This window comes from Talaromyces rugulosus, chromosome IV, assembly GCF_013368755.1.
Source record: "Talaromyces rugulosus chromosome IV, complete sequence".
NCBI classification, from domain to species: Eukaryota; Fungi; Ascomycota; class Eurotiomycetes; order Eurotiales; family Trichocomaceae; genus Talaromyces; species Talaromyces rugulosus.
Window position 1 is genome coordinate 4,443,156 of NC_049564.1, and position 12,905 is coordinate 4,456,060.

At 46.9% G+C, this 12,905-nt stretch overlaps 4 protein-coding genes across 4 annotated transcripts; 3 read left to right on the plus strand and 1 right to left on the minus strand.

Moving 5' to 3' along the window:
* Positions 1–603: 603 nt before the first annotated feature.
* Positions 604–1,692, plus strand: TRUGW13939_08236 (uncharacterized protein; the record flags this gene model as incomplete). Its single annotated transcript, XM_035491372.1, has 3 exons — positions 604–673; positions 735–1,286; positions 1,337–1,692. The coding sequence occupies 3 exons, from the start codon at positions 604–606 to the stop codon at positions 1,690–1,692; spliced, it is 978 nt and encodes a 325-aa protein (XP_035347265.1).
* A 1,552-nt stretch (positions 1,693–3,244) lies between these two features.
* TRUGW13939_08237 (uncharacterized protein) lies at positions 3,245–7,544 on the plus strand (the record flags this gene model as incomplete). The annotated part of the gene is made up of 3 exons (XM_035491373.1): positions 3,245–3,424; positions 3,513–5,885; positions 5,931–7,544. The coding sequence occupies 3 exons, from the start codon at positions 3,245–3,247 to the stop codon at positions 7,542–7,544; spliced, it is 4,167 nt and encodes a 1,388-aa protein (XP_035347266.1).
* A 90-nt stretch (positions 7,545–7,634) lies between these two features.
* Positions 7,635–9,827, minus strand: TRUGW13939_08238 (uncharacterized protein; the record flags this gene model as incomplete). Its single annotated transcript, XM_035491374.1, has 4 exons — positions 7,635–8,807; positions 8,861–9,334; positions 9,387–9,414; positions 9,463–9,827. 4 exons carry the CDS (start codon positions 9,825–9,827, stop codon positions 7,635–7,637), a joined length of 2,040 nt encoding a protein of 679 aa, XP_035347267.1.
* Positions 9,828–11,532: 1,705 nt separating this feature from the next.
* On the plus strand, positions 11,533–12,420 carry TRUGW13939_08239 (uncharacterized protein; the record flags this gene model as incomplete). Its single annotated transcript, XM_035491375.1, has 3 exons — positions 11,533–11,960; positions 12,036–12,193; positions 12,266–12,420. 3 exons carry the CDS (start codon positions 11,533–11,535, stop codon positions 12,418–12,420), a joined length of 741 nt encoding a protein of 246 aa, XP_035347268.1.
* Between the last annotated feature and the right edge of the window lie 485 nt (positions 12,421–12,905).

A 12,905-nucleotide genomic window follows, 5' to 3' on the forward strand; every position in this document is an offset into this window, starting at 1 on the left:
CCCGTGCTGTTTTTACTCCATTTCTCGAAACTGCCCGATTCGGATTCGAGATACTCCATACACTCACCTGATTTCCCGTGACTTCTCGTCAGGTGATATCATCAACCAGCAATCCCTCCACAAGGTACGCTTCAAAGCTCTCCACCTACATCCATCATGCCGTCATTCCCAGCATCACCATGCCACCAGCCTGCCAGCCAAGTTTCCTGCAAATGCTGTCGCATCCAGACTGCAGCCTGTCGCGACCTTGTTGTCGTGTCGTGTTTTTGCCTCGGTCGCATCCATGACGCGGTCGCTGAAGACCAAAAAAAACACATGACAGGTCGATAATGCTCCAGTTTTGGTAGCATTTGTTTCCTATCTGGGCATCTATCCTTCCAGGATCTGATAGCACTCGACTGCAGTCCCCCGAAATACTTGCTGCTTGCTGTTGACGTGTGTGTGCTTCACTCGCGTTTTTCGCGTTTTCTTCCCTGTTCCTATTAGTACCCCGCAGTCGCCTTCTAAATCTTCAAGAAAAACCAAGGCTGTCGCGTGTTTTCATTGTTCATTACTTTGACTGCGAGGCTTTAACTAATACCTGTTTTTTCTCGAGTCGCTGACATGGTGACCAGCTCCCCAGAAATAGCAAGACAGACCAACCAAGCTACGGACCCAACATTACTTTTTTCTAGTCAGTATGTTATTGGTATTGTTGAATCGAACCAGTTCGTTTTACTAACGACGACTAACAGGAAGACTACAACATCCTTTCTTCATGTCCGACTCCGGCATCACTGTCGATAACAACGGCAGCAACAAGCGAAAGCGCGAGGAAGACAGCCTCGGTCCAGACCCCCAGCGTCTGGCGACCTCCCACAGCGGCAGCAATGGAAACGTGCCTGGCCTGAATGGCCCAAATGATGCCCACGCATATACTCACCCGAGCCTGGGTCACTACGATGGGACCGACCTCAACATCGACGAACAACTCCTCACTCATGTGGCCCAGTCTAACGGCCTAACGGATGATAGCGCACTCACCGCAAATGCAAAGGCTGCCCTGGCTGCAAACCCCCAGAATAAATTTTCTTCGCCGCCTGACGGTGGTTTTGATGGTCAAATTTCCCATGGGCTCCCATTTGGTGATCAGCTTGGGCAGTCGGCTGGTCTTCCTGGGCATACACAGGCACACACCTCGACTGCCGCTGCTGTCTATGCCGCTCGTGAGGCTCAGAGCATGAATGCGAAGCCCACTGTCGGATCTCCAGAGTGGCATGCTCTACGCAAAAATAATCACAAAGAAGGTTAGTTTGTTACTATCGACTTTAAACCACCAGCTACTAAACTATTATAGTTGAACGACGTCGGCGTGAGACTATCAACGAAGGAATCAACCAGATCGCACAGTTAGTTCCCAACTGCGACAAAAACAAAGGAGCAATCTTGCAGCGTGCGATTGAGTACATTGCTCAGCTGCAAGAAGACAAAAAGCAAATGAACACGCGTTGGGAACACACAAACCTCACAACCCAACAAGCCCTTACCGAGATCAACACACAGAATTCCAAGTGGAAGGCTGAGGTAAATCGGCGCGGCGATATTGCACTCAAGTGGATTCAACGTGCTCGCGACGCAGGTCTCGAATTTGATGATTACGATGATGAAAAAGACCTGGGCCAGTTAGACACTGACCATACCCAGACTGCATAAAATGACCTCTTTCTTCTACCCCCAGCAATCAATTTGATTTATTTTCAGTATTATGCAGCCTCGGTATTACTATGGCGGCTCTTTGTTTAAGACTCAACTGCATTTATGACTCATCTCGGAAAACCCATGTCATCGTCCGTGCGCTTACTGTATGAATTCATTCGCTGGTCTGCTTTTGTTGTGTCAAGTATGACGTGGATTTTTGTCTTATGAACCTGTGAATTATTGAAGCAATTTTGCCCATGGCTTTTGCACTTCTCTGGCTTAGCAGCTAGCTTCTGTTGGCATGACTCACGGCTTCTGGTTCTGCAAAGCAATTCCTCACTCATGAGATGACTGCTCTGATTTCCATTGCTACCCATTTGTGTCGATGCAGTTGACGTTCCTTGTCCGCCTTTATTCATGTTTTTTGTTCTTGTTTATTTTCCTTTTTTTTGAGCTCAGTCCAGTCTTTTATTGCCTATTATACTCGGAAATGGATGGCGAACCAGGTGCACCGGTCTTTCACTTCACTTGCTGTTTTCTTAAGATGATTACCTCGATGCGTATATGCGGTTTGGTTATTCTTGTTTTCTTTGAACGAAATTCTATATTCAAGTGATGTATGTGATCTCTTTTCTAGTTTTATAGCCCAGCTAGGCAAGTTATGAATAATTAGTTATACTCTCAATATAGTTTATAGAATGGTCTCACAAGCTATCAGCCCTCGTACATTATTTGTTGTACTGTGTAACGTCGGATAATTTCTACTTAAATAGGAATTCCGACTCACTAGCTGATTGAGAACTCCGGCTTATCCCAAACCCGATCTCCGGAGAATTATTAAAAGCGTAACGAAACCCGATTGATTCGTTACCTCGTAGCGAGGGTAGAGCCTAAAAGCTTATCAACACGATTCGCATTTCGGTCAACAGTAGTAGTATCGCCCGTATTATTATTGTGACTCACGAAGATGGCCCATTCTCGACCGGTCCCGAGACGCCTCGATGCCCGCTGAGAAGGCGCTATCCTTAATCAAGCATTCTCGGGCCCGGCGCGGTCCCCGCTAGTCCGTTCATGCGTAACTTTCCAGTGTTGAGGAAGCGTTCTTCGGGCACGCTTGACGCCCGAGCTCGGGTCCGAAAGATCCGTTTGAGGAAAAAAACAAGTCTTATTTGCAAGGCTTTTCTAGTTTAATTATTATTGTTATTATTAATGGAGTAGTAGTAGCAAATAGCATAATAGTTCAAAATCAGCTTTGAAAACGTGGGGCGGATAGCAGCCTAGAAGTTTGCTCTTCTTACTTCGAACTATTATTATTAAATTATATTCCGTTCCATTCTCGATCTCTTTTTTTCTTCTTTTTTAATTTCTACATTTGCTTGATGTTTCTTTTTTTCAGCTAAGCCAGTTTTCCGGACAATCATGCTGCCTATTAATCTGCGAGTATAAGAGCTTGTCGACAGCTACATACTAGGTAACCCGCGAGGGTGGTTCCGGGGGAATTTCATCAACACTAATCAATCGATATAAGCTTGGCTTGACAATCAATATTATTGATACAAGGCAAAAAATGTCAGAGTCCAAAGAAGAGGGCATATCTGCCCAGCCCGCCAGATCATGGCTTTCACGAATCAATCCCATCAGACCAAGGCGAACCTACCAGATCCCAGAGAAGCGTGTCGAATCTCCAGAGCACAAGGCCGGTTTTCTCAGTTTGCTTACTTTTGAGTGGATGACACACATTATTTTTGTATGATGCCCCCCCCCCCCTTTTTTTTTTTTTTTTTTTATCCCAATGGAAAAAAATGTCTATGAACTAACCCTTAACTTGTGTACAGGTTGGTTACCAGCGGCCATTAGAAGAAAACGATCTGCCCCAGGTCAATCCAGCTCGCACGGTCTCATTGCTTTCGACAAATCTACAAGATACCTTTGAGAGAAATGCAAAAGCAGGCACAAAACGGCCTTTACTCACAGCTCTCTATCAGACGTATCGCACCGATATCCTGGTCGGGGCCGTTTGCTGCCTGTTGGGCAATCTGGTTCTCATCATGGTTCCCTATGTCTTGAAATATCTGATTGCTTTCGCTACAGAGGCATACATAGCCGACTCGACGGGTCAGCCTGCGCCTGCGGTACGTACCGGAATCGGCTACGTGATCGGCCTTACGTGCATGCAGATCCTGGGCAGCATCGGCAATAACCATTTCATGTATCGAGGCATGGTTGTCGGTGGCGAGGCTCGGTCCGCTTTGATATCTATCATCTTCAAAAAGGCCATGACTATTTCCGGACGAGCAAAGGCCGGGTGGAAATCGCCCAAGAGTCTTCCGCCGGATATCAAGCCTGATAGCGACGAAGAAAAACAGTGGTTTGCCGAGCAACTCAAAGAAACCAAGACTGAAGGTTGGAGCAACGGCCGCATTATCAATCTCATGTCAACCGATACCAACCGTATCGACAAGGCGGCGGGCTGGATGCACTTGGCATGGGTGTCACCTCTGACGCTGATTGTCACCATTGCTCTTCTGCTTATCAATCTTACGTACAGCGCCCTTCCAGGAATTGGTCTTTTCTTCATGTCAATCCCTATGATGGGCTGGGCTGTGCGCCGCATGTTTACCATTCGTTCCAAGGTCAACGCACTCACCGATAAAAGAGTCAGCTTGACGCAGGAAGTTCTTCAAGCAATTCGATTCGTCAAGTACTATGCATGGGAACCCGACTTTTTAGACCGCATTGGGAAGCAGCGTCACGGCGAAATCCGCTCTGTGCAGCTTCTTTATGCGATCAAGAATGGTATGACCGCTGTGGGAATCTCGATACCCATGTTTGCATCCATGCTAGCTTTTATCACCTATTCCTTGACAAACCACGCCTTGGATCCCGCTCCTATTTTCTCTTCGTTAACTCTTTTCAACCAGCTTCGACTGCCCCTGATGATGTTTCCCATGGTTGTCGGTCTAGTGACGGATGCTTTGGCTGCTATTAATCGAATTGAAGATTTCCTGCTCACCGAAGACATGCAGACAGACGTGGAACCTGTCGGGAACGCACCAGATGCCGTTTCACTCGTCGATGCAGCATTTACATGGGAAAGCATCATTGAAGGAAGCGGCCCTGGGAAAACAAAAACCGACAAAAAGGCCGCTAAAATGAATGCCAAAAAGGCAAAGAAGGAGAAAAAGGCAAAGAAAAAGGCCGCAGATGTGGAGAAAAATTCAGACGCAAATTCAGACGAAACGAAGATTGCTGAAACTCCTCCTGAGATTGGCTCAGTGTTGACCCCGTTCAAGATTGAAAACCTCAATATCCACGTCGGCTATCAAGAATTCCTGGGTATCGTCGGAGGCGTAGGTTCCGGTAAAACTTCCCTTATAGCAGCACTGGCCGGTGAAATGCGGAAAATCGATGGTGATACTGTCATCAGTGGATCCAAAGCCTACTGTCCTCAAAGCGCATGGATCCAGAACGCCACGGTTCAAGATAACATCATCTTTGGCCGTGAACTGGACGAGGAGAGGTTCCAACGAGTCATTGACGCATGCTCTCTTCGACCAGATCTCGAAATGCTTCCGCGCGGTCGCTATTCACAAATCGGTGAGCGCGGAATCAATCTCTCAGGAGGACAGAAAGCTCGTATCAGCTTGGCGCGATCGATTTACTCGGATGCAGATATAATTCTCTTGGATGACCCTCTTTCAGCCGTGGATGCTCATGTCGGTCGACATATCATGGATAATGCCATCTGCGGGCTTCTCAAGAACAAATGTCGAATCCTTGCCACGCACCAGCTCCATATCCTCAACAAATGTGACAGAATCATCATGATGGACGATGGCAAAGTGATTGCAAATGACACTTTCGACAATCTTGCGGCAAATAATGAGAAATTCCAGGCAATGATTGCAACTGTCGAGTATGAAAAAGAGGAGGAAGACACCGAACAGCCCGTTGCCCGTGAGGTTGTAGAAACTGCCACAAATGCCCCTGAATTAGTAAAGGAAAGCTCGGCTCAAGAAGAAGAAGAGGATGGTCCAGAACAAGTCTCAGGCAACATGTATTTCCAATATTTTGCTGCTGCAGGTTCGCCTTTTATATTACCGGTCGTGGCGTTATTGTTGGTATTGTCTCAAGGTGGCGCCATCGTCACCAATTTGTGGCTGTCTTGGTGGACGTCCAACAAGTTTGGCTTCAACAGCGGAACATACGTAAGTAGCCTTCCTTTATTTTAGCCTCATCACTGACTCCTCCAGATTGGTGCGTATGCTGGCCTCGCTGTCGGCCAAGCCTTGCTGCTCTTCGTGTATTCGACCGCCCTAGCTATGGCTGGCACAATTGCGAGTAAACATCTTCTCCAGCTGGCCATCAAGAGAGTTCTCCAGGCCCCGATGTCCTTCTTCGACACAACTCCTCTCGGGCGCATCATGAATCGTTTCTCCAAAGACGTCGACACTCTAGATAACAACATGATGGACTCGATGCGTCAGGCGACAATGACGATTGCTCAAATATTTGGCGTGTTCATTCTCATAATTGCCTACTACTATTACTTTGCAGCTGCTGTGGTGCCTCTGTTCCTGATCTATGTGTTGCTTGCACTCTACTACAACGCGTCCGCAAGAGAAATCCAGAAACACGAGTCTCGGCTTCGAGGTCGGGTTTTTGCGCGTTTCAATGAGGCCATATTTGGAACTGCAACCATCAGGGCATATGGACTAACAAACACGTTTATTGAATCGCTTAACAACTCAATCGATCACATGGGCAGTGCCTACTTCTTGACATTCGCCAACCAACGTTGGCTTGCTGTTCGGCTCGACGCCATTGGTGTCGTTCTAGTATGCGTGACTATGATCTTGGTTGTCACTTCCCGATTTAATGTCTCGCCGAGTACGAGTGGATTGGTCTTGTCATATCTCTTGTCGAGTATCCAAATGCTTCAGTTCACAGTACGACAAGCGGCTGATGTTGACAACAATATGAACTCTGTCGAGAGAATCAATTACTACGGAAAACACATCGAACAGGAGGCCCCTGCCCATACCGTTCCTGTACCAGAAGAATGGCCCAGCAAAGGAGAGATTACCTTCCGTGATGTACATCTAAGGTACCGTCCGGGTCTCCCATATGCCCTCCAGAAGCTCGACCTCCATGTTCGTCCTGGCGAGAGAATTGGCGTCGTTGGTCGTACTGGCGCCGGAAAGTCTACCATTATCATGGCACTTTTCCGAATGGTGGAGCTCGCGCAAGGAAATATCGAGTTAGACGGCCTGGATATTAGCACGATAGGCCTGAATGATTTACGTTCTCGTATGGCAATTATTCCACAAGACCCAACGCTATTCGCTGGCACTGTTCGGTCGAATCTTGACCCATTCCAAACTCGGACAGACCTGGAGCTTTGGTCGGCACTACGACAGGCCCATCTTGTCGAAGAAGAAACTTCTTCAAAAGTAGAGGCTGGCCCTCAAACTGGCCAAAACCACGTCACCCTCGACACAACTGTTGAAGAAGGTGGCTCTAACTTTTCGCTTGGTCAAAGACAACTACTTGCACTGGCTCGTGCACTTGTTCGCAATAGCAGAATCATCATTTGTGACGAAGCTACCAGTTCGATTGACTTTGAGACGGACCTTAAAATCCAAAAGGCCATATCGGATGGGTTCCAGGGCCGGACACTCTTCTGTATTGCTCACAGACTGAAGACCATTATAGGATATGATCGCATCTGTGTCATGGATCGTGGAATGGTGGCCGAATTAGCCACCCCACTGGAGCTGTATGATGCAGGCGGGATCTTCAGGAGCATGTGTGAGCAAAGTTCCATCACTCGAGACACCATACTGGCATCGAGAACAAGCGCATAAAGACTGTATATAGAAATTTCTGTGGAGGCGCGTTTTGCCTTCCACCATATCATCTTGATAGTAATATAGAATATCTCCATTTAAATGTGATCAAGGTCCAATGTTATAGCCTAACATCTCTTGTCCATAACTACCAAACTCGGGGTCGGCCAGTAGACCATCCCAAAAGGTCCAGTCCGCTTCAGGGGTATCCAACGGAATTCCTACAGTCGGAGTAGCAACAAGAGACGCAGACGCGGTATGGTGTTGGTCTTTTTGAAATGATGGAGCCCCTGAGAAATCTGCAGATGTGTTGTGAGGTTCTGTTGTGATAGCATGTCGGTTGCTCCTTTTATGCAATAGTCTCGATATGAAGTCAGGCCTTGTCTGCGAGAGTGCAGAAGATGCTCGTGTTTGCCACGCTTTGAGAGCTAAATCCCCCATTGCCTTGTACAACGTATTTTCGGTGTCATCCACAAGTGATATGTGATCACGATAGAATATGTCGATCTGCTTCCATGCATTTTCCACCAACTCTCCTACCGTTCGCCGCTGCAATCCGGTCAAGACGCAGATCAGTGCATCAAGCTGCGTCTTGGCGATGAGATGCCTAAGCAGCTGTTGAGCGAATTTAGTATGCCGTATGCAGTTATCGTATTCTATCAAACGAACGCTGTGAAGAAATACTAGTTCACTTTCTTGTGGAGCCGAGTGTTCTGGATTATTTCGAGGATGATGGGCACGAAATATCATTCGAGAAATGGCCGCTTTGGCCAAATGTAGAGCCAGGTTGTGGAGAGGAATTTTAGGATCGCAATGTTGTACATACTTCTCCTGGTATAACTTTTCGACCATATTGGTCAACTTATCTTTCTCAGAAAGAGGCATTTGGAAGTCTACCCATCTTCGTATGTGGGCTGGAAAAACCTTAGATTGCCGCATGAGGCGATGGGCATCGAATTTCATGATACAGCAAACCATATCAGTGATCCTTCCATTTTCTAGAGGAGGCTCGGACATTTCGGGATATAGTTCCGAATCGTTCACGTTATAAGGAAGCCTAACCGTGTCCATTTCAGCAGCCGTTACATTGACGGAAATGTTAGGCCTGGCCATTGCAGCGCGGGCGTCCAGGAAAACTATTTGCCACCATACTCTATTGCGCATTTCATTTTCGAAAAAAGACAGCTCCGGGTTGTCTTTCCCAAGAACACCGAGTCGTTCGGCCAATCTCACACTAACTGTGGATAAAATGAAGCTTTCCTCGGAGTTAGGGTCACACAGCTGGCAAGGGTTAATGTCACTGCAATAAAATAATCAAGAAACGGGGCGCATACCATAAAAAGAAGAAGAGCTTGCAAGACTTGAAAATCCGTGGTACGGAGAAAGTCTGCATCGACGAGAGCTTGCTGAGTCGCGGTTCGAAATTGAGCTAGAAGAGGGGCTCTTTCGCACGCAAACATAGACAAACAGTCTGTGGTTGATACGGACGCGATTACAATGGTATATATGGAAAACAAAAGTGCTTCGAGAGGTTTGTCAACTTCTTCCAAATTGTCCATGGCCTTCAAAATCTCTCGCTGCATTGTGGGGGGGTGGATGACTTTGATGAGCGGGTTGACGTAGTCGACAAAGAATTGCCAGAATTTGAAAATCATGGCAGGGAGCGGATGGGATTTTGCATATCTAGAGCCTCTCTGCATCCCGAAAAGCAAAGCCGCAGTTTCAGGGGAAGTAGGTACAGAAGATTCTACCGACGGTGGATCCTCATGAGTCCGGGGCGGCGGGAGCTGCTCTGTGGGATTTTTCAGCTGTGATGGATTAATATCTTGACCGGCAACATTTGACAAGAGGATTTCCAACCTCTTCGCTTAACTCAGCCCACCAGTTCCTAGAAGACGTCAGTATAAGAACACCCTCGGTGCTCACCAGTGCTTACTGTTGTGCATTTGTGTGTTTTAGAACAGTCGAGGTGCTATTTGATGTCGTCTGAAGGGTATATGAAGAATCATCTTGCTGCTTAACAGTGGTATGAATCCAGTCCTCCGAAGAGTCAAAGTCGATGTTGTTTTTCTGAAGCAATTCTTCATAGCGATGAAGACGGGCATGTACACTCTCATCTGCAGGTCTTTTGCGGCTTCTCACGGGAGTCACACGAAGAGAGAAATCGCATGATATGCTTGACTTGACGCAATTGGAACAAGGGTCTTGGCGATCGCATTTGATCTTACGCCGAGCACAGCTCGCACAGGCATTCTTCTGCGGGGTTTTGCTGTCTGGATTATTCGGCGTCGAGTCGTCCATGTGGGCTGATCAGACTGCCAAAATATTTACAAGATTAACCGCATGCGACAGAAAGCCCAAGGCATTCTCGTGTGTGCTCAAAACATGGGTGGACATGTATTTGTTTCATGGTGAAGCGTCACTTGGCAGGAGCGGATAGGATGAGGTCACATGACCAGTGCCTTCCGTATCCACACAAACCCATTTCTTTCTTCTTTTGACCTCACAATTGCTGTCGCTCTATGTTCTGCTCACGATTCTAACCGTTCCTTTCTATTCGTATACGTATGCGCATTTATATGTGAGAGACACAATCTGGACAGACTGGAAGTTACATTGGGAGAATCCTCAGAAGCTTTGGTTTTACAAGACGGGCCGTTGCTACACCGAGATTGCCATGTGGACCACGGAGCCAGGAACAAATGAACCGAGCGTCAGGAATCCCTGCCAAGCAGCCGATTGTTCTTGTCAGTCCTCATGACCTGCGATCTCACACTATGACGCACCCACGTTACATTCAAATTCTTCGCTTCGTGCCAGACAGATGAGAAACTCGGACAAACTGAATCGATTGAGTTTGAAAGCTCCGGTGGGAATCTAAGGGGCACGGTTGACAACTTAGCACACGGTCCACACGGGTATGGATTCAGCCGATGTTTGTTGTTTGTGGTTTGTGAGTTGATATTTTGTGTGTTGTGATGTTGCCTACGGAGTAACTATATACAGTGTATTATTGACGGTTAAAAATAACGCAGGCGCAGCAGGGTATGCGTCAACTACCGATTTGCGGGGTCCGGGGATCTCTCCCGTTGCTGTCAAGTTTCAACCCACAACACCCTCATTTTGAATCCTCCGACCAATGGCTGAGTTGATCCGAGTCGAAGAGCCGCGGCATTTTGACAAAAGTCAAATGCATGAACGTGATTCTCGTTTATTTGTAACCGTTAGCAAGCATGGCACGATGGATTAGATCTAAACTGCCGATGATCAGCCGGGCATATGCATACGTCGCACCGCAGTGATTGGTCTAAGTATGTTAAACACGCGTATCCAATGCATTAGGTTAAACTCATAAGATTTTCCAGATCAAGGATTGGCGGACAATCAGGTAGCTATGGGTTACATCCGGCGCTTCTTCTTTTTAGGGTTCATCGAACAGGAACCGAGACGTGGCACTTTTGAAACTGCCAACAAGAAGCTATCTATCTCTGACATCCATTTATGGAAAGTATCCCGGCATCCATCATCCCGTGATTGGCAAATCGTCGTCAGCAACAAGTTGCATCCGATTTGCACTCACACCGCTATGCAGAAGTCCCCGAACACGGACCACACTCTGTTAGGCAAATCGCAATGTCCATCGGGTCAGAGCTTTTGCCCTAGCGAAGGAAGCCAGGAACTTGAGATAATCCTACAGATCCTACACGAGATGAGACATTGCACCCCGCACCGTAGGGTATGATGGCTTGTATGAATAGCGCTCATTAGTCTAATAGAGGTATAGGCCAAGAATATGCCGAATACGCCCCCAACATGGCGTGAAGAAAGGTTGTTTTTCTTTTTATATTTATTTTTGAATACGACGGTCTATATAAACAATGGGAAACCCGTGCCAATTTTCTTTTTTCTTCTTCTCAGATTTGTCTGATTCCCTGTTGACCAGCTCCAGTCGTCCTTGTATCCAGTCCAGGTCTCAAATTCATTGAGCAATAGCCCAGAAGTCACGATGCGTTTCTCATCTGCCCTGACTTATTCTTCCTTGGCCGTCCTCGGACTCGGACTACCACTGGCCCTCCGAAACACGTTGCTCAATGAATTCCTGACAGTGCTTCTCCAAAACCTGCCAGACATCAACGAGGACCTCAACGATGGCACCACCATAATCACAGATCTGGACACAGTGCTCGGCAAAATCACCGGCGCCACGACAACATACAACGATCTCGACAGCGGATCATGTGCCGAATACACACTCATCTTTGCACGAGGAACAGCCGAGCCGGGCAACTTTGGGGTACTCGTCGGACCTCCGTTTGTCTGGGCTTTGCAGGATATTGTTGGCACGGACGGGTTGACGATCCAGGGAGTCAACGACTACTCTGCCTCGGTGGCGGGCTATCTGGCCGGCGGTGACGCTGATGGAAGTGCCAATATGTACGTTTATATTTTTTTTCTTTTCCTTCCAACTTGTTGTGAAATCCTTTTTATCTAACGGGCTGGGATATACAGGGCCTCTCTCATCAACCAAGCACACTCCTCGTGCCCCGACACCAAGGTCATCGCTTCCGGATACTCGCAAGGATGCCAGATCGTGCACAATGCCATTGGGCAACTCGACGCCGACACTGCCTCGTGGATCAGCAAGGTTGTGCTTTTCGGCGACCCAGGTATGTCTCTTTCCCTCGCCCCCCAAAATGACAGAAAGAAAGAAAGAGTTACTAATTGACTGAAATAAATAGACAACGGCACTGCCCTCGACAATGTCGACTCTGCCAATGTCCTGACCTACTGCAACACAGACGACAACATCTGCGTCAACGGCGACCTTATTCTGCCGGCGCATTTGATTTATGCTAAGAATGTGGTTACTGCTGCGACGTTTGCTACGTCTTGATTTTGTTGTTTCTCGGGAGAAATGAAAAATTAGGGCATAGTAGTATATATATATATATATAACATTAGTATATTAAGTATTATAAATATTCATGGGAAATGAAAATGACATATTATGACAAATGTGATTCAAGTGACACCTATAACATACATGTATTATTAGTGTTGACATTGTACAAAGCTGTCAACTGTAAATAACATTTGATGCTACTTGAAATAAATAAGCATTAACATTCAACACTTGTGGACAGCTTCAAGTAAACCCCGGCTAAGAGTAGTTAACTATTCAATGTTATGATCTACCTTTTACACGAAACAGATAAATAATTATTCGTTTCAAGTACTACTCTATAATAATCTATATCACAAGAAGACGAAAAGTGGTATGTATGATACACGCAAACCTCATCAACACGCCAAAACTCGAGAAGGAACAACAAGGAACAAGCCCGATCAGGGCAGGGGAAAAAAAAGAAGAGACAACGC